The sequence below is a fragment of the Phyllobates terribilis genome, unplaced genomic scaffold (assembly GCF_046119375.1).
Source record: "Phyllobates terribilis strain yellow unplaced genomic scaffold, ASM4611937v1 Scaffold_4__5_contigs__length_816908805, whole genome shotgun sequence".
Classification (NCBI taxonomy): Eukaryota; Metazoa; Chordata; class Amphibia; order Anura; family Dendrobatidae; genus Phyllobates; species Phyllobates terribilis.
The window spans coordinates 292,601,718-292,623,894 of record NW_027362764.1 but is presented as its reverse complement, the minus strand read 5'-3'; the positions used below and the strand labels follow the sequence as shown (position 1 = coordinate 292,623,894).

Sequence of the window (22,177 nt, the reverse complement as noted above, 5' to 3'; positions counted from 1 at the left end):
CCTACGCCCTTGCCTGGATTTCCGTGAACTTAATCGGATTACGGTCCGAGATCCGTATCCGCTCCCACTTATTCCCGATCTCTTTAATCAGATCGTGGGCGCCAAATGGTTCTCTAAGTTGGATCTCAGGGGGGCGTACAATCTGATTAGGATGAAGGAGGGGGATGAGTGGAAGACGGCGTTTAACACTCCGGAGGGGCATTATGAGAACCTTGTCATGCCATTCGGTCTGACTAATGCCCCGGCGGTGTTCCAACACTTTGTTAATGACATTTTTCGCCGCCTGGTGGGACAGTTTGTTGTCATATATCTGGATGATATCTTAATTTACTCGCCGGATCTGGTGTCTCATCAGGAGCACGTTAGGCAGGTGTTACAGATCTTGCGGGATAATAAACTGTATGCCAAATGGGAAAAGTGTGTGTTCGCCGTACAGGAACTCCAGTTTTTAGGCTTCCTGGTTTCAGCGTCCGGTTTTCGTATGGACCCTGGGAAAGTGCGGGCAGTTCTTGAGTGGGATCGGCCAGAGAATCTTAAGGCACTACAACGTTTCCTGGGGTTTGCTAATTATTACCGGAAGTTCATTCGTAATTTCTCATCCATGGTTAAGCCTCTCACAGACATGACTAAAAAGGGGACGGATTTTTCTAGGTGGTCTGACAAGGCTTGTCAAGCATTCTCCTCCTTGAAAAAATGTTTTGCCTCGGCACCCATACTCATTCAACCTGATGCGTCACAGCCATTCATTGTAGAGGTAGACGCTTCCGAGGTAGGGGTGGGAGCAGTATTGTCACAGGGTTCGTCCCCTGGTAAGTGGCATCCGTGCGCCTTTTTCTCTAAAAAATTGTCGTCCGCTGAGAGGAATTACGATGTCGGCAATAGGGAACTCTTGGCCATTAAGTTAGCTTTTGAGGAGTGGCGCCATTTTTTGGAGGGGGCAGTCCATCCGGTCACCGTCATCACCGATCACAAGAACCTGCTATATCTGGAGTCCGCGAAACGTCTGAATCCCAGACAAGCTAGGTGGTCATTGTTTTTTACCAGGTTTAATTTTGTCGTTACATATCGTCCTGGGTCAAAAAATGTAAAGGCGGATGCCTTATCTCGTAGTTTCCCTGGGGCCGGGAATACGGACAACCCGATTCCTATCCTTCAGGAGGGGGTGGTGGTTTCGGCAGTATGCTCTGAGCTGGAGGAGGAGGTATTGGAGGCTCAGGGGGACGCCCCTGTTGGACCTCCGGGGAGACTGTTTGTTCCAGATCAGTTGCGACAAAAGGTGATCGAGGCACACCATAACTCAGTTTTTGCAGGACACCCGGGGAGTAAAGCAACTGTGGATCTCCTCTCGCGTCGGTTTTGGTGGCCTAACTTACATAAGGAGGTGGTAACTTTTGTCGCGTCCTGTGGGGTTTGTGCGCGCTCTAAGACCTCACATACCCGTCCGTCTGGGGCCCTCTTACCTTTGAAGATCCCGGAGCGTCCTTGGACTCATCTGTCTATGGACTTTATTACGGACCTCCCTCCGTCTTCGGGTAAAACGGTCATACTCGTTGTAGTGGACAGGTTCAGCAAGATGGCACATTTTATCGCTCTTCCGGCTCTCCTAATGCTAAAACTCTTGCGCAGGTGTTCATTGGGGAGATTGTGAGGCTTCACGGGGTACCCTCCGAGGTGGTGTCTGATCGGGGGTCTCAGTTTGTGTCCAAGTTCTGGAAGGCGTTTTGTGCACGGCGGGGGATGCATTTGTCATTCTCATCGGCTTTTCATCCTCAGACCAATGGTCAGACGGAACGTATGAACCAGAGCTTGGAGACATGTCTCCGGTGTTTTGTGTCAGAGAACCAGGAGGACTGGGCTTCTTTCTTACCTCTGGCAGAGTTTGCTCTTAATAATAGGCGGAGCGAGTCCACTGGTAAGTCCCCGTTTTTTGGGGCATATGGTTTTCACCCCCAGTTTTGTACTTTCAGTAGGGGGGGCTCTTCGGGGGTTCCTGAGGAGGAACGATTTTCCTCATCACTCGCTTCAGTATGGAGAGGGGTGCTGAAGAATCTGAATACTATGGGGAACCGATACAAACGTATGGCTGATAGGAGGAGAGTGTCTGGTCCGGACCTAAGTGTGAACGATCGGGTATGGTTGTCTACCAGGAATATTAAACTTAAGGTTCCCTCCTGGAAACTGGGTCCCAGGTTCATCGGGCCGTACAGAATCAGTTCTATTATTAATCCGGTGGCATTCCGTCTTGACCTCCCCCCTACGTGTAAAATTCACAACGTGTTCCACAGATCGTTGCTTAAGAGGTATGTGGCGCCGGTGGTACCGTCACCTTTACCTCCCCCTCCAGTGGTGGTCAATGGTAACTTGGAGTTCCAGGTATCGAGGGTCATCGATTCACGCTTTAATCGCCGGTCCCTTCAGTACCTGGTTCATTGGAAAGGGTATGGTCCTGAGGAGAGGATGTGGGTTCCTGCGTCGGATATTAACGCAGACCGATTAGTTCGGGCCTTCCACACGACTCACCCGGATAAACCTGGCCCTGAGGGTCCGGAGGCCCCTCGTAGAAGGGGGGGTACTGTCACGGGTGTGTCGCCACGAAGATCGTCACGAGTACACAGCCTGACTTCTCGCAGCTGACTTGTTGGTGCTTTGTGTTTTTCGGCAGTGAGGGAGTTAATTCTCTCTCTCTCTGTGTGCTAGACGAGGTCCAGCCTCGCCCAGCTGCAATCAATACTGCTGTAGTGAGACTCCTTCAAATGCCTGCTGGTCTGTTTGGGAAGTGTCGGTAAAAGCATTTCATTCAGACTAACAGAGCGGATCGTGGTGTTTGGAGTTTCTGAGATAAGTGTATTTGGAGTGTTTTTTCCCTTCCTCGCTTTATCATTTATCTCCTTTCCCGTTGGTGTTCCCTCTGTTGTAGTTGTGTAGTTGTTGTATGCAAGGTGGTTTTGGTTTTTCCCTTGTACTGTCTCGTTCGTCTAAGTACTGTGTGTGGGCATTTTATTACTTGTCCCCTTTTGTTGTGATCGGGGTCCTTCTCAGGACTAGATTACTTAGGTGCAGGGATCCTCAGGAGGTAGGGGTTACGCTGGCGGCCTGGACCTCTGTACCTTTAACAGTACCTCCAGGTTGAGGGACTAGTCAGGGCCCCAGCTTAGGGTCAGCTTAGGCCCCCTACCTCCAGTATACAGAGACAGCGTGACAATATCATAGGTAGACCTCAACTATGAGAGACAAAATGAGAAAACAAATCCTGAAAATCACATTATCTGATTTGGAAAGAATTTTTTTTCAAATTTTGGTGGAATTTAGAATTTGGTCAATTACAAACAAGCAAGATTTCTGGCTCTCACAGACCTGTAACTTCTTCTTTAAGAGGCTCCTCTGTCCTCCACTCATTACCTGTAGTACTGGCACCTGTTTGAACTTGTTATCAGTATAAAAGACACCTGTCCGCAACCTCAAACAGTCACACTCCAAACTCAACTATGGTGAAGACCAAAGGCGTCGAAGGACACCAGAAACAAAATTGTAGCCCTGCACCAGGCTGGGAAGACTGAATCTGCAATAGACAATCAGCTTAGTGTGAAGAAATCAACTGTGGGAGCAATAATTTGAAAATGGAAGACATACAAGACCACTTATAATCTCCCTCGATCTGGGGCTCCACACAAGATCTCACCCCGTGTGGTAAAAATGATCTCAAGAACGTTGAGCAAAAATCCAAGAACCACACGGGGGGACATAGTGAATGACCTGCAGAGAGCTGGGACCAACGTTACACAGGCTACCATCAGTAATACACTATGCCGCCAGGGACTCAGATCCTGCAGTGCCAGACGTGTCCCCCTGCTTAAGCCATTACATGTCCGGGCCCATCTGTAGTTTGCTAGAGAGCATTTGGATGATCCAGAAGAGTATTGGGAGAATGTCATATGGTCAGATGAAACCAAAGTAGAACTGTTTGGTAGAAACACAACTTGTCGTGTTTGGAGGAGAAAGAATGCTGTGTTGCATCCAAAGAACACCATACCTACTGTGAAGCATGGGGGTGGCAACATCATGCTTTGGGGCTGTTTCTCTGCCAAGGGACCAGGATGACAGATCTGTGTGCATGAAAGAATGAATGGGGCCATGTATCATGAGATTTTGAGTGCAAACCTCATTCCATCAGCAAGGGCATTGAAGATGAAATGTGGCTGGGTCTTTCAGCATGACAATGATCCCAAGCACACCGCTAGGGCAATGAAACATTTCAAGGTCCTGGAGTGGCCTAGCCAGTCTCCAGATTTAAACCCTATAGAAAACCTTTGGAGGGAGTTGAAAGTCCGTGTTGCCCAGCGACAGCCCCAAAACATCACTGCTCTAGAGGAGATCAGCATGGAGGAATGGGCCAACATACCAGCAACAGTGTGGGCCAACCTTGTGAAGACTTACAGAAAACGTTTGACCTCTGTCATTGCCAAAAAAGCATATATAACAAAGTATTGAGATGAACTTTTGTAATTGACCAAATACTTATTTTCCACCAAAATGTGAAAAAAAATTCTTTCCAAATCAGACAATGTGATTTTCAGGATTAGTTTTCTCATTTTGTCTCTCATAGTTGAGGTCTACCTATGATGTCAATTACAGGCCTCTCTCATCTTTTTAAGTGGGAGAACTTGCACAATTGGTGGCTGAATAATACTTTTTTTCCCCACTGTAAATCTTTTCTTTGGGTGTTTTACTTCTGTTGTCTCTGTTTTTGTCGGTTTTGGGTAGCAGATGTTTTCATTTTCTCTGTTTTTTGTCTTATCACTGTTTGGGTACAGCTATAAATACCTTCCCTTTCTGGTGTTTCCTGCTGGTGATAGGCTTTGTTGAAATCATTCACTTTACTGTAATTTGTGTTCGTTGCAGTTGCTTTATGTGTGTGATTCCTGTATTCCCTAGGGAACTGCTACTCTAGCTACCCTAGGAGCTGCTAAGGACATTCAGGGTAAGCTGCCATTGAGTGGGGATGCCATTGCGTTATTTTAGGGTGCCAACTTCCACGGTCAGGCAGGCACAGACCAGGGTCAAAGAAAGGCTTTACCTAGTTTAAACAGGGACCTGTCAGGTTCAGGTATTTGTCTCCCTGGTTTGTACGTTACCGGTGTGAATGTGCTTTGGTAGTCATAACATCACGTAGATGAGACCCTAATACATTTCAAGCGGAGGCTCAAATTCCGGCAATACCTGCCCAGTAAGAATGCAAGGTATGAAATTAAACTCTATAAGCTGTGTGAGAGTACCTCAGGGTACACCCACAGATTTAGGGTTTATAAAGGGAAGGACACCCGGATTCAATCCCCTGAATGCCCCCCTGTCCCGGGATTGGGTGGGAAAATTGTGTGGGAATTGATGTACCCACTGCTGGATAAGGGTTATCACCTCTACGTAGATAATTTCTACACCAGAATCCCACTTTTACTTACCAACCTGGACGTATGGATACGTCCAAGGTCATGAAGGGTTTAATTCCTGTGAAGCATCTGAAGGGTTAATAAACTTCTTGAATGTGGTTTTGAGCACCTTGAGGGGTGCAGATTTTAGAATGGTGTCACTTTTTTGTATTTTCTGTCACATAGGTCCCCCAAAGACACTTCAAATATGATGAGGTCCCTAAAAAATGGGTTTGTAAATTTTGTTTAAAAAAATTAGAAATTGCTGATAAAATTTTAAACCTTCTAACTTCCTAACAAAAAAATTGTTTCAAAAATTATGCAGATGTAAAGTAGACATGTGGGAAATGTTACTTATTAACTTTTTTGTGTGACATAATTCTCTTGTTTAAGAGCATTAAAATTAAAAGTTTGAAAATTGCATCATTTTCAAAATTTTTACAAAATTTCCAATATTTTCACAAATAAACCCAAGTCACATCGAGAAAATTTTACCGCTATCATGATGTATAATATGTCACAAAAAAAACAGTCTCAGAATCACTCAGACTGTAGTTTTGGCCCCCGAAAAAAATGTGAAATAACTACAAGCTGGATTTTTCTTTTGTTGCTATCACATAATGTATTTTTTCATCTCTTGTTTCCTGTTGGTTGGATGTTAATACTGGCTAATCACAGAAGCTGCGAGGCCAATGACAAGTCTTGAGGGTATAAATACCAGCTTAATGTATTTATAAATCAAACTTATTATACATAAAGTATCGGCATTAAATAATACCAGACAAAGTGCTTTCTCTTCCATTTATTTGAATTCAGCCAGGGAGAGAGTATGGATAGGTAAAGGACACTTACATTATGAAAAGAGGCTTTGTAGGACATTTAAGGCATTTCACCCCATTCAGTGTTAGAAAAGGAATGAGTTAACAAAATTCTTCTCAAAATTTCTTTTTCTTCTTCACTGCCACCCTGTCCTGCGCTCGGTTACTTTCAGGAGTCTTGATACATTTGCATGATCCCACTTTTTTTTTTTATAAGCCTTTGCCACCTGTCATTCTGTATTCCAGTTGTGTCTTTTTGCAGTTGGTAACAGTTGGACAATACGAATACACTGAATATTAATATCGTCATCCATGAAGTTCTCTATCTGTATTCATATGTAAGACAATGACAAAAAGACACAGTAGAAATATCAGGACCGGAGGGGGTATATATATAATATATATATATATATATATATATAGATATATATATAGATTTACAGAGACAGATTATTTATGTAAGTGACCTAACAACTGTCCCTTAGTTGCAGTAGTTTTCCAGTTCATACAACGAGCATGTGCTATGACAGCACTGTTCAACGATGCCTCTCTTCCTCATCTGATAGTCCTGTGATGGGAGCTGCTGCATCCCATCCAGCTCATTGCCTTGGGCTCCGTTCACTGTAGAAATAGGAAAATATAGAAGCTCATTATTAGATTAGACCATGGTCTGGACCCATAAAACTGTCCCGACATCTCTACGTGAAAATATATTGCTATACTATGATACTATTATGGTGGTTTCATTACCTTCATGTTGGTCGGTAGCAGAGATGAATTATAGTTTACTAGTTCATAAGGACAAAATTAGATTAACTTTTATCTTTTTTCATTTATATAGTGCCAATATAGTCTGCAGAGCTGTACAGAGACCCTTATCTCTCATCGGTCACTGTCTTCAGTTGTGTCATGTCAAGTGTGAACTATGTCCTGTGGTTCTTGGAATGTATTAGGTAGTCATGTGCTATGATGTTAATTGCCATGTATTATGTTATGGTAATGTACAGTGTATAAGTAATATAAAGAATTAATATACAATGTGAATAGTGTGTAGTGCAGACTAAGCACAGGATTATTATGATATTAGGAAATGTAAGAATAGGTTGTATTTTGTAGTATACAGGAAGAAAAAGATTTTTCCACCACCAGGAGCAAAACAGTAGCAATGCAGTCACATGACAAGAATCTGCATACTTAATCATTTGCTAAATAGTTGCAAGTCAAATTTGTGTATGAGATAGCCAAGATGACTGTCTATAAAATGATGGTAGTCTCACATTCGAGGCAGTAGTGGATGGTGAGATATGGAGCCTGAAAGTCAAAAGTTCAAAACATTGTTACCCTTTTGCTTATCAGTGTAGACTAGGATTTAGGACATAAGTTACTGGTAACAAATAGGGCAAAATAGACAGTAGTAAGCATTATAAGTGTGGTAAGATGCTTAGTGTACATTGAGTGTAGTTAGGTGATGTTAACAGGATAAGATATAGTTAATGTGTGGGACTAGCTCACATTGGGAGGGGGTTAGGGCAAGCATAAAGGGAACTGCTTCCTGTTTGAGAGGAGTCCTAGTCACAGTTTGTTGGTGACTGTGACAAGGTCAAGTTCAAGGTGCAGTTGGCTGAGTACAAGTTGTTCTGGGCAGTATGAGGCCTTACAAGATTCCCAGCAGACATCACTGCAACGTCCTGAGCCTCACGCTCAAAACAGGTGCTATGTGGAGTATCTTAATCCCTTCTGTACAGAGGAAGATGGACGTGGAACTGTGTGAGGGAAAGGTAATGGATCTCGGCAATATTGCGGTGTCGGACGGAAAATCCCTGGTGCTAAAGGAACCAGTAAGTGTACTGATAGTCCAGGCGGAACAGAAAGTAAAACGGGAAATGTGCTGTGTTAGGAGATAAAAAACGGAGGGTGCTGTGCTCGATACTGCATGTTACAATCTGATGTACTACACGAGATGGCACACTGGGATTGGGACATAATTTTCCTGTAAAGTACCGAGGCATCATGAACCAGCAGCTCGACCACGGCTAATGCCCCCTGGTACCTTACAGCCATCCATAATCTGTGTCCTCTGTATATCTCCTAACTAATCTCCTGATACCTTCCCACATGTAATCTCTGGTCCTCCAAAGACCTCCTTCTCTCCTCCAGAGTTGTACATTCCTCACTTAATCACCTTCAAGGCCTCTCCCGAGTGTCCCCTTTTCTCTGGAATTCTGTGCCCCAACATGTCCGATTATCTACCACATTTGAAACTTCAGATTGGTTCTGGAGCCCAGTACTCATGGACCCATCTTCCATGACATAGAAAATGTTGGGGGTGCACTTCTATCCAGGAGGATTATTTGGCACTCTTGAGATTTTCTAGCTCCTTCTGCATCTCTGGAAGTCTCTCCTGAGTCTGTACTTACTACAGTATAAAGCAATGCTCACATTAGTGCTACTTGTCTTCCAAAATTAATCCTATTGACGTACAACGGGTCCTTCATTTATGACAAGGAGAACCCTGCAGATCATCCTACTGGCACAGTAAAAAATAGAAGCCCAAGGAAAACTACTGCTGATCCGAACTGAACCTCAGACTGTCGGATTATGGTACACTCTATGGCTTGTACTATTACACAGGGAAGAAATATAGGAAATTAATTTGATTATTCTTTAAAGATTATGTAAAGAATTAGGCAAAGAATCCCAGCGAATATCATCCCAGTTGCTAAGTATGAAAATTATCCTAATCAATAAGTGCAATTAAAGCAGTATTAATTTTCAATCCAAGTTTTCAAAACTCTATATATGCGATACAGACAAGGAAATAATAATAATGTTTTTTGAGTATCATTTTAGGGATTATTTAAATCTGCTCTCTTTTGGGTCAAATTTTCCCCTACTTTTTTAAACTTTAGATATTTTGCCTTAATGTTGTGTAAATAGGAAAAAGGTACAAAAATGGGACATATAAATACACGCATAGGGTATCTCATGATTATTTTAGAAAGACATTCTTGCTGAGACCTTTGATATGGGTGGAGCAGCCATTAGACTGGTTGGGATTTGGTGTCTTGTTTAACTTCTTTTACTTAATTCCAGTATTTGTTAGTTTACATTTATTGCAGGCTATTTAGTTGTTGCTTCCTACAGACGGATCCATCTAATAGTAAAGTAGACTAAAATATGTATTCTACCATAATAAATGATATATATGAACGTTGCAGTAAGGATAGCTTTTTCGATGGTGGCTACTGTGGATTCCTGAAATATGCTTATCATGAGTCATCTGGGAGTCTGGCGTCTCTGCAAGCATCTTTCAACTAACATCTGCACTAATCCGTAACTCACACGCCCGGCTCCAAGACTTCTCCCAAGCTGCACCTATTCTTTGGAATGCTCTACCCCAAGAAATTAGGACGAACCACAACTTACATAGTTTTAGGCGCTCCCTAAAAACACACCTGTCTATCACATTCCCTAATCGAAGTCCTTTTATATTTTTATAGCACATTCATTATTTGTCCAAACATAAGGCTCCACCAAACTCAACCGCACCCAAAAGCACTACAATTACTGGCTGGTGACGAGCTCATGTAGCCTTTATCTATCCCTCATGCCGTCAAGATGGCTGGACTATCATTGTAAATAAGCCCCTGTACTTTGTGTCACCCCCACATTGTAGATTGTAAGCTCTTACGAGCAGGATCGCCATTATTTTTGCTTTAATTATTGTATTATCTTTAGCTATGTTACTTATGACTGTTGCATATGAACCTCTGTATTGTAAAGCGCTGCGGAATATGTTGGCGCTATATAAATAAAGATAATTATTATTATTATGGAAATTACATTTTCTGATCTTTTTACACCTAAGATTGCAATGATGACATGGGTGCATCATCTACATCTCGAGGAAAGAAGGTTTAATCACCATCACAGATGGCGATTCTTTACTGAAAGAGCAGTGACATTATGGATTCTTTATTGCAAGAGCAGTGGGACTATGGAAATCTCTGCCATATGATGTTGTAATGATTGATTCACTATATAAGAAGGGCCTGGATTCCTTTTTAGAAAAATATATTACAGTTTATGGGTACCAAATTCTGGGATGGGATGTTGATCCAGGGAACTAGTCTAATTGCCATATTTGGAACCAGGAAGGAATTTTCCCTTAGAGGGGTTGTCCGGTCAAAAGTGATAAGTCTGCAGTCACTCTGTGTGACTGCAGACTTATGAATGCCCCCAGCACAGACACTGTGTGCTGCGGGGATTCGCCGGTATGAGACCTCGTTATGGAGAGTATGTATGTGTTATGGAGCTTTGATCTCCATACACTTGTATTGATCGAGGCTGCGCTTTCTTGCTGGACGCGCCCACTGGCCATCCAGGTCACTAGACGGGGCGTGGCCTCGCTCCATACAAGTGGATGGAGCGAGACGGTGCTGAATGGCTGGGGGTATGTATAACGTACACATAGCCTCTGATCCTGGGTCTCATACCGGGGAATCCCCATAGTGCACAGCGCCTGCACTAGGGAGATTCATAAGTCTGCAGTCACACAGAGTGACTGCAGACTTATCACTTTTGACTGGACAACCCTTTAATATGGAGCTAATAGTGTCTGCCTCATTGGGTTTTTGCCTTCCTCTGGATCAACATATTAGGTTATAGGTTGAACTTGATGGACTTAGAACTATTTTCAACCTTAAAAACTATAAAACTAAAAGTTTGAAAAGGGTTATCCAATGTTAAGCATTTTTGCCATATACGCCATGAATACCTGATAGATGATTGTCTCTATTCAGGAACTTCCACGTATGTATTAGAAGGTCGCTAATAATGTATGAAGATTTCAAGCTGCCACTAGCTGCATAATTCCCACTGACTTTAAAAGGAACTCATCACTAGATTCATGCTGGATTGGGCATGATTTTTGAAAAATTCCCATTAATATTGAAAGACGCAAGCATGGCTATGTCTAGTGGCCTCCTGGGCACCTCGATCCGGTTCTGTGTGCCACCTATTTCAACTCAATGTGCGTCTTCAGACACACATTCAGTTTAAATGTATTGCGGAACAGAAAGACACCGGCTTCCTGCACCGTAATAGTTAACAGCCGCAAGCCAACCAGAGGTTGGCAGCTGACGTCGGCGCTCACGTCACCAGCGTATGACATCACTGCCATGCGCTGGCCTGTCCACGCTGCATTTGCAGCCGGAAGAGGACGCCGTTGGACAGTGGATAGGTGAGAAGAAACTTTTTTTTTATTTTAATTACAAAAGTTGCCAATATTGGGGACACATGCAGACCACTAGGAGAGACACATGAGGACCAGGATAGGAGATATTTGTGGACATGGATTTGGAGACATGGGAACCAGGATGGGAGATATATGGGGGACCATGATGGGGGACATATGGGGACCATGATGGGTGATATTTATATACCAGGATGGGAGATATAAGGGGACCAGGATGGGAGATGTTTGTGGACCAGGATAAGAGATATAGGGGGACCAGGATGAGAGATATGGGGGACTAGGATGGGAGACACATAAGGACCAGAATGGGAGATGAGGACCAGGATGGAGCACATATGAGGAACAGGATGAGGGGCATTTGGGGACCAGGATGGAGCTCAAATGTGGACCAGGATGGAGCATATATGAGGACCAGGATGAGAGACATATCTGGACCAGGATAAAAGACATGGGGACCAGGATGGGAGATATGGGGGACCAGGATGGGAGACACATAAGGACCAGAATGGGAAATATATGGGACCAGGTTGGAGCACATATGAGGAACAGGATGGGGAGCATTTGGGGACCAGGATGGAGCTTATATGGGGACCAGGATGGAGCACATATGAGGTCCAGGATCAGAGGCACATGGGGACCAGGATGAGGGACATATGGGGACCAGGATAAGAGACATGGGGACCAGGATTGAGCACATATGAGGACCAAGATGAGGGACATATGGGGACCAGGATGGGAGACATGGGGACCAGGATGAGCGACATATGGGGACCAGGATGATAGACATGGGGACCAGGATGGAGCACATATGGTGAGTAGGATGGAGCACATATGTTAACCTGAATGTGGGACATATGGGGACCAGGATGAGGGACATATGGGGACCAGGGTGGGATACATGAGGACCAGGATGGAGCACATATGGGGACCAGGGTGGAGCACTTATGAGGACCTGGATGAGAGGCACATGGGGACCAGGATGAGGGACATATGGGGACCAGGATGAGGGACATATGGGGACGAGGATGAGGGACATATGGGGACCAGGATGGGAGACACGGGAACCAGGATGGAGCACAAATGAGGACCAGGATGAGGGACATATGGGGACCAGGATGATAGCTATGGGGACCAGAATGGAGCACAAATGGTGACTAGGATGGTGAACATATGGGAACCTGGATGGAGGACATATGGGGACCAGGATGAGAGACATTACAGGAAGGGGCCCAGGATAGGGACATTACAGCATGGGTCCAGAATAGGGACATTATTACAGCAAAGGACCAGGATGGGGACATTATTACAAGATGGGTCCAGGATGGGGGATATAATTACAGGATGGGGGGCATTATTGCAGGATGAGGTCAGGATGGAGTACATATTACTGTATGAGGGACAGAATGAGAAACATACATTATTAGTTTATGGTGGCAAGTGGGGGGACATAATTGCAGTAGGGGCCAATTAGGGGACATTTTTACTTCTGTAATATATTTTACTATTGACACTATATACAGAGTTCCTGTGTATAATGTCACTGGTGATCCCTGTATTACCTGTACACTAACACTATACAGAGCTCCTGTGTATAATGTCACTGGTGATTACTGTATTACCTGTACACTATATACAGAGCTCCTGTGTAAAATGTCACCAGTGATCACTGTATCACCTGTACACTTGCACTATGTACTATATACAGAGCTCCTGCGTATAATGGCACTGATGGTAATATTAGTGTTATTAGTATTCTGTTTTTTATTAATGATCAGTATTATAGTGCCCAGTCACTATGTGGTGGCAATATGAGGTCTGGTCATTGGTTGGTGGTATTTGTCCCTTGTATGTGGTATTAGTTGAACACTGTGGTGGCAATATGTGTTCTGGTCATTGTGTAGTGGTATTTGTCCCTTGTATATGGTATTATTCGTCACTATGTGGTGGTAATAAGTGGTCGAGTCATAATGTGAATGTATTTGTTTCTTGTATGTGGTACTATCAGGTCACTATGTGGGGTAATATCTGGTATGGTCATGATGTCATGTTATTTTGTGCATATTTGGCCTGTGGCCAGAGATTAGTTGCATCAAACAGTTGATGTGACTGATGGACGAGTGCTCGTCCTTTCCAATTTGAGCAGGTTCATTTAGTACTAATTTTCAAAACTTGTAGAAAACCTCTTTAATAATATACACCATACTAAAAAGTGACTGACTGGGACGATGTGTGCTGGAGAGGAGGCAATGAGACTAAATATGAAGGTACTAGAGGGGTAAAAAGCGTAAAACGCCTTTACGTTTAGTTACTGCAACTTGTATTTTGTGGTTGAGGAAAGCGTGCGTGAAAATGGGCATGGCTAGAAAATTATGTTGCATTTAAATGGGCATGTCTTTTTAAATGGGCGTGGTTTCCAAACACTAACTGGGAACCTGTTGTTAAAAAAATCGAATCCCACTCCTGGCTATGCCTCCATTGAAGCTGAGGCAACTGGAGGCCACTTTGGAAAATGGGTTACCTGACTACCAACATTTCAGGCACATCTTGTGAATAGCGCATAAATGCTTGTTGGCACACAAGTAAACCATCATATAAAAAAACACAGCAGTCACTTATTGTAACTGAGATTAGTGGAGATTATAAATATATATGTCCACCAAACAATATACATATGGCATTTCTCACAATAATATATCAAGCTTTCCCAGCATAAACTAAACTCCTGAAAACATGAAGAGATCCATACAATATTTCATTTTAATCTTTATTTAAACATTACTAAAAACAGAAAATGATCACAATGATCCACATTAAAAAACAGGAATGCCTCTAGAGGGCACTGTGGCAAAATAGCTCAGCACTATCTGGAATTCTGAGCAGCAAGGTCCTCTGCAATTAATAGTGGCAAAGACACTTATATATCTTTTAAATCAAGGAAGGTCCTAAAATACATCACAGTGTCTATATAATATCAGTGTACAATTAGATGATATAATACTTTTGCCGTGATCTTAGTCAGACAGAAAAATTTGCTACCTTAATACAATTATGTAGTTTATAAGAGGTATGTGATTAAGCCAACCACTAATATAGCACTTTCCCAGTTTATGTTGCCCATAGCTTGCATGGCGATAGATTGAGCTGTATATTAACATGTGGCAGTGGTTGGTCATAATGGGCTATGTGCAATATAAACTGGGAAAGTGCTATATTAGTGGTTGGCTTAATCACATACCTCTTATAATCGACATAGTTGTATTAGGATAGCAAATTTTTCTGTCTGCTAAGACCACGGCAAAAGTATTATTATATCCTCTAATTGTACACTGATATTATACAGACACTGTGATGTATTTTAGGATCTTTCTTTATTTAAAAGATATATAAGTGTCTTTGCTACTAAGTATTAATTGCAGATCCTTTCAGGCACCTTGCTGCTCAGAATTCCTGATAGTGTTGAGCTATTTTGCCACAGTGCCCTCTAGAGGCATTCCTATTTTTAATGTGGATCATTGCAATCATTTTCTGTTTTTATTAATATTTAAATAAAGATTAAAATGAAATATTGTATGGATCTCTTCATCTTTTCAGGAGTTTCTTTTATCTTAGGAAAGGTTGATATATGAGATTAGTGAAGGTAGAATGATATTCCAGGTTAGAAATTTTCAATAAACTGAAATGATTTATATTATTATATAAAAGAATTAGTAATGTTCCACATAAGAGTGAAATATATATCAGGTTATTGAAAATGATTATTTAAACCAACCACAAGCACTTGGTGTACCGTTGGCTTGGCTGAGCAGTGCAGTGCAAATTCCATCTATCTCACCATTCCTATTGCTCCTATAAATCCAGGCCTGTCAATCAAAAAAGAAGAGGGCAAGGATAGATGCTAAACAAATATGTGTGAAAGGTGCACTGAACTGCGTGGCCACGCCAAGTGCGCACCAAACACCTGTGCTTGGTTGAAACAGTCATTTTTTGTGCTTTCCTTAAAGATAAAACTTAATATAAAAACTTGGTCAGCAAATACTCTGCAGTAAATAAATAAATCGCAATAGTGCATGAAACTAATATAGGGTACTTGTTTAACATAATTTTGATCAAAAAACCGTCAAAGCCATGCCACCAAGTCACAGTGACCCAATTCGGGATGGTCTTAACCTCTAACATTTAAACCTTACTATATGTCAAATGATGTAAATGTGAATAAGGGCCGAGCAGGGCCGATACCCTGATTAATGGACACCCAGCAATGGGGAGCTATATAAATGTAATGTCCAGCTCAAAGAAAAGGGAGGCCACGCTGTTATTTGCTCAGTGTGCAAAAACTGGAAACAAAAACTTAAAGGAATGAACTGGAATACAAGTTGGTATGCATGCAGCGTGTAGGTGCATGTTCACACTGGCTAATAAACAAACAAAACCTAAGATAAAAATAAGATGAGCAAATAACTTGCTATAAATAAATAGCAATAGCGCTTGAAAATAATATAGGGTACTTGGTTAACATAATTATTCAAATCAATTGGAGACGGATGTGCAGTACCTGGCCGCAACCACTATCAGTAGATAGAGCAGTTTCGTATCGGCTGGTAAAGTGTCCCAACGCGGTCTGACAGTTGGTGTCAGTTAGGCATAAATACATATGGCCGCCTTTAGACATATAGAGTTGAAAATATATTGGGGCTCATGTCCAACTATTGCAAATAAAAAAGTGAAATGTGGTAAATGAAGAAACTGAAGGCAAGCTTTAGATTGTTGTCATAGTCAGTGCCACTCTTTCATTATAGCAATAATTTTTTAAGAATAATTACCCATTATCTACCAATCTGATCCACAAAAATATCTTGTGTCTACTGTATTGTCATATTCTGAAACTTTATATGTGAATTTTTAAAGCACGTTCGCATCTTACCTAATGGCTGTTCAAGGTCTCGTCTGACCTTAGGGTAGTAATAGAAACCTCTTTCACCACACACCAAGTACAAGGCTTCTACAAGGTGAGGCCCACATAGGTGCTGGTTGGCTAAGGCTTGGGTGGTGGGTGTAAATAGGATGAGAAGAACTGCCAACGGGAGACATTGTATCCACAGGGCCATGATGAAAAAAGTGGAGAATGGATCTGTGCACAGAAGAAATGAAGGAACTATGAGCTGTACTAAACTGAGAGAAATATGCTGAAATAATACAGAATTTAATGAGTATATAAAATATAGAACTGAAATATTCGTTCTTGCTTTTTGCACAGGAAAAATATATATCTTTGTACCGTGTTAGCCACTAGAAAGAAAAATATTAAAATTTGAGAGTCCTCAGTGGTTTATACCTTTTAATGGCTTACTGAAAAGTTGGTAACAAATTACAAGCTTTCGAGACTACTCAGGTCTTTTCATCAGGCATAGAATAACACAAAATCTGAAGAATCACATATTTATACACAACAGGATGCAGGAATAATTATTGTGTGTTATTCTATGTCTAATGAAGAGACCTGAGTAGTCTCGAAAGCTTTCAATTTGTTACCAGCCTTTCAGTTAGCCATTAAAAGGTATCAACCACTGAGGACTCTCAAATCTAAATATTTTTCTTGCTTTATGTAGTGATTTAACATTGACTTTAATCTTTACTCAGACATAAATGAAACAAATCTATTATTAAGTGGTGGATATAGTTATGTCATTGGTTTATATCTACATTTAAAGGCCATTTGTCAGTAGGATCAACCCTCCTAACCCATCTATATGGGCATGCAGGTCATAGAAAGCTGAATAAAATGATACCTTGACATCTGTAATCCGATTTTTTATTCCAGAAAAATCCATGTTTTTCTTAATATGTAAATGAGCTGTTAAGATCTATGGGTCGGACATAGATCTCACTGAGAATCTGCTTCCAGAGCTTATTTTCAATAAAGGGAGGCATTACTAGTGTGACATATGTAGATCAGGAGTGCAGACTGTCAGTCATTACATGGCTCACACTGGTAATGCCCCCTTTTATTTAAAATAAGCTCTGGAGGCAGATTCTCAGGGAGATCTATGTCCGGCTCATAGATCTTAACCACTCATTTACAAGAAAATGTGGATTTCTCTGGAATATGACATCGGATCGCAGATATCAAGGTATCATATAATTCAACTTTCTATGATCTGCATTCCCATAGGAGGGGTGAGCCTACTGATAGATTCCTTCTATCTGCCTTAGATTCCTTTGCTCTCTCTCTCTATTTATGTGGTGGCAATTTGGTAGAAATTAATGCACATAAAGGAATCAAATAAACTAGTACCGTAAGATTATTCAGCTTTTTTCCACTCTACATGCAGCTTAAAACTTCTAAGTTATCCTCTAGTTACTGTAAGTACCCATCCAAACCCCAACCACAATGACACAACACTTACCTGGACAAGTGCTATAGAAGGACCTTAAGGAGAGATGGCAGGTGTAAGTGTGATCTTTCTGCTCCTGCAAACCCATTTTATACATCACAAAGCACCTTAGCTAAGCACCCTGCCAAATTCTGCCAGCTCATTAGCTGCCTCTCCCAACAAGATGAACAGTTACCTATTAAACTTGCAAGTTCTCTGGACATAAGGATCATTGATTTCATTTCTCAGCATCAACACTTGTTCCAATGACCTGACCACCTGCCGCATTAATTCTGCAAAAAGGAATACACAAGGAAATAGAGCAAAGATATCTGTAGACATGACAATTTTAAAAACAAAATGGATGTGCAACATGAAATGTGTCCACAGTAGTCAGTGTACATATATATATAGTGGGGAAAATAAGTATTTGATACACTGCCAATTCTGCAAGTTTTCCCACCTACAGAATGAAGAGATCTGTTATTTTTATGGTAGGTACACTTCATCTGTGAGAGACAGGATCTAAAAATAAAAAAACAGAAAATCACATTGTATGATTTTTAAATAATCAAACTGCATTTTATTGCATTAAATAAGTATTTGATCACCTTCCAACCAGCAAGAATTCTGGCTCTCACAGTTATTCTTTAAGAAGCCCTCCTACTTTGCATTCATTATCTGTATTAATTACACCTGTTTTTTTAAATGTATAAAAGACACCTGTCCACACACTCAATCAATCATACTCCAACCTCTCCAGTATGCTCAAGACCAAAGAGCTATCTAAGGACACCAGGGCCAAAATTGTAGACCTGCACAAGGCTAGGATGGGCTACAGGACAATAGGCAAGCAGCTTGGTGAGTAGTGAAGAGCGAATATGTTTGAAATCCAATCTCAAAAGTTAAGTTCAGCACGAATGTGGCACATTTCGATTTGTGATTGGAAAGGCGAGCATTTTTACTTAAATTCGGAAAAAAAGTCAACGTTCGGCCAATAAGTGCGGGAACATGATTGTGGAGCAACTACAGCGTTTTTAAGAGTTTGTCTAGCATAGTGCCTGTGTATGAAGAGCTGTGGGTCATGTTAGATGAGTGAAGGGGCTAGGGAGAGCTCAGAACAGGTCAGATCAGCGGCGCGCTTGTAATCTTTTTTTTTCCCTGTTACTTTAAGTGAGGAAAGCATGGCTAGCCAATCAGAGCGCAGGAGGCATCCACACTGTCCAGACACATGGGCTTCTGCCATTGGCTGCTGAAATCACATGTCCTCTCTACATAAAAAGCGGCCATGTTCCCTCAGCGCCATTTTATGCATATCACACTGCCGGTGATAGATGCTGCTCCTGCACCCTGCTTATGTGTAATGAGAGATATTAGCTAGATAGATGGAAGCTTGTTTGGAAGTCAGATAGTGTAGATAAGTCCTCTGCTGTGTACCTGTGAAATCGACTTGTAGCACATTTTCTTTTTTTTTGTGCAATTACTGAGATTCAGACAGGAACAGCAGGGCCCATGGCATAGAACTGTGTTGTGCACTGCTTGTATTGTGTTGTATGCACGAGTATCCCGTCAATCTATTTTTTTCACTTGCTAATGTGATAAAGGAAGCAAGCCCTTGTAGCCCACCTTTTGATTTTGTGGGATTGAAATTCAGCTGTATGCAGACTCTGCAGAGCTTCTCAGTGCAGAACACAAAAACCTTTTTTTTATTTGCTAATGTGATAGTGCAAGCTATAGTAGCCCATTTTGTAATTTTTTGGTGGGTGAAATTCAGCTGTATGCACAGTAAAAAATATATTTTTATTCTGTTGCTAGGCAGAGTCCACAAAAAATTATTTGTGTTGCAAACGTAATACACTCTGCTATAAGCCACCTACTATTTTAGTGGCGTTGAACTTCAGCTGTTTTCAGAGTAAAAAAAGTAGATTTTTTGTCTTGCTAGGCAGAGTCCACAGAAGATTTTTTTGTGTCACAAACATGATACACTCTACTATAAGCCACCTACTATTTTAGTGGCGTTGAACTTCAGCTGTTTTCAAAGTAAAAAAATTAGATTTTTTCTGTTGCTAGGCAGAGTCCACAAAAGAGGACCCTGCCTTTGCGGGCTTACATTCTACAGGAACGGGGAAGGAGACAGTAGGTTGGGGAGGTCAAAGTAGGTCCGGTGTTGTTGAGGTGGCAGCAAGCAAGGTCATGGCAGGCTGTAAGCTTGTTTGAAGAGATGGGTTTTCAGGTTCCGTCTGAAGGATCCAAGTGTCGCAGATAATCGGACGTGTTGAGGCACAGAATTCCATAGGATGGGGGATATTCGGGAGAAATCTTGGAGGCGATTGGGCGAGGAACGAATAAGTGTGGAGGAGAGAAGGAGGTCTTGGAAGGACTGGAGATTATGTAAGGGAATGTATCGGGAGATTAGTTCAGAGATGTACAGAGGAGAGAGGTTATGAATGGCTTTGTAGGTCAGTCTTTGTAGTTTGAACTGGATACGCTGGACAATTGGGAGCCAGTGAAGGGATTTGCAAAGGGGGGTAGCAGAGGAGTAATGAGGCGAGAGATGGACCAGTCGCGCAGCAGAGTTAAGGATGGACTGGAGGGGTGCGAAAGTGTTAGCAGGTAGGCCACAGAGGAGGATGTTGCAGTAGTTGAGGCGGGAGATGATGAGGGCATGCACAAGCAGTTTAGTAGATTGAGGGTTGAGGAAAGTACGGATTCTGGAAATATTTTTGAGCTGGAGGCGACAGGAGGTGGCGAGAGCTTCGATGTGGGGTTTGAAGGACAGGACAGAGTCAAGGGTTACTCCGAGGCAGGGGAATGTCAGTACAGGGGAAAGAATGATGTAATTTATTGTGATAGAAAGATCAGGTGGGAAAGATATGCGAGATGGGGGAAAGATAATGAGTTCAGTTTTGTCCACATTGAGCTTGAGGAAGCGGGAGGAGAAGAAGGAGGATATGGCTGCTAGACATGTTGGGATTCTGGACAGCAGAGAGGTGACATCTGGGCCAGAGTGGTAGATCTGGGTGCCATCAGCGTACAGATGGTACTGGAAGCCATGGGATTTTATGAGCTGTCCCAGGCCAAGGGTATAGATTGAGAAGAGTAGGGGTCCTAGGACAGAGCCTTGAGGGACTCCAACAGAGAAGGGGCGGGGTGTGGAGGTAGTGTGGGACTGAGAGATGCTAAATGTGCGGTTAGAAAGGTATGAGGAAATCCGAGATAGGGCAAGGTCTTTGACGCCAAAGGAAAAGAGGATCTGTAGTAGGAGTCAGTGGTCAACTGTATCGAAAGCAGAGGACAGGTCAAGAAGAAGGAGTACAGAGAATTGTCTGTTAGATTTGACTGTAAGTAAGTCATTGGTGATTTTGGTAAAGGCAGTTTCGGTGGAATGGTGAGGGCAGAAGCCGGATTGTCAGTTGTCAAAGAGAGAGTTAGATGAGAAGTGGGAGGAAAGTTCAGCATGAACGTGTTGCTCAAGGAGTTTGGAGGCAAATAGGAGCAGCGATATGGGGCAATAGCTGGACAAGGCGGTTGGGTCGAGTGATGGCTTTTTGAGGATGGGCGTGATTGTGGCATGTTTAAAGGCAGCAAGGAAGGTACCAGAAGTTAGTGATAGGTTAAAGAGATGGGTTAGGGATGGGATGAGTGTGGGGGTGAGGTTGGGGAGGAGGTGGGATGGGATGGGGTCGAGTGCACAAGTGGTGGGTCTCCATTTGCTGGGTTGGCTGTAGTGGCAGAGGTTTTGTTCTCCATCATAATAGTTATACTGTAGTGGTGCCCAACACCACTATTTTAGTGGTGTTGAACTATTTTAATAGTGTTGAACTTCAGCTGTTTTCAGAGTAAAAAAAATAGATTTTTTCTGTTGCTAGCCAAAAAAGATTTTTTTCTCTTGCAAACATGTTACACCATGCTATAAGGCTATGTTCACACATGTTGTGTTTTGCAGCATATTTTGATTCAGATTTTTATGCAAATTTTCAGCTGCATTTTGCAGTACCAGCAAAGTGTATGAGAAACCAGAATTCTCTGTTCATGTTGTTGTTTTTTTTTTGCTGCGTATTTTGTGACTTGGTTGTGTTTTTGGAAAATAGAGCATGTCACTTCTTTCAGCATTTTTGCAGCAGAAAACGCACCTGCATTTTTGGTGCGTAGTTGCAGTGTTTTTCCACCCATAGGAAGTAATGGGTGGTCAAAAAAACGCAGCAAAAATGCAACAAAACCTGCGTTTTTAACACAGCTGTTTTCCTGACAGAGACAAGTTAGCAGCAGATTTGCAGCAGAAAAAAACACAACGTGTGTGAGCATAGC

General features: G+C 42.2%; 1 protein-coding gene across 1 annotated transcript; it reads right to left on the bottom strand.

Moving 5' to 3' along the window:
* Positions 1–6,210: 6,210 nt before the first annotated feature.
* LOC141264327 (insulin-2-like) lies at positions 6,211–18,023 on the bottom strand. Its single transcript, XM_073676617.1, has 3 exons — positions 17,903–18,023; positions 16,420–16,626; positions 6,211–6,862 (listed from the first exon to the last, which is right to left on the bottom strand). Exons 1-3 carry the CDS (start codon positions 17,985–17,987, stop codon positions 6,723–6,725), a joined length of 432 nt encoding a protein of 143 aa, XP_073532718.1. The 5' UTR covers positions 17,988–18,023; the 3' UTR covers positions 6,211–6,722.
* Between the last annotated feature and the right edge of the window lie 4,154 nt (positions 18,024–22,177).

Excerpts from the sequence above, each read along its gene's own strand:
- LOC141264327 (XM_073676617.1), bottom strand. The coding sequence starts at position 17,987 with ATGTATAAAATGGGTTTGCAGGAGCAGAAAGATCACACTTACACCTGC. Across the intron at positions 16,627-17,902 it reads CTTCTATAGCACTTGTCCAG|ATCCATTCTCCACTTTTTTC; the intron begins GTAAGTGTTGTG and ends TTCTGTGCACAG. Across the intron at positions 6,863-16,419 it reads AGACCTTGAACAGCCATTAG|TGAACGGAGCCCAAGGCAAT; the intron begins GTAAGATGCGAA and ends CTATTTCTACAG.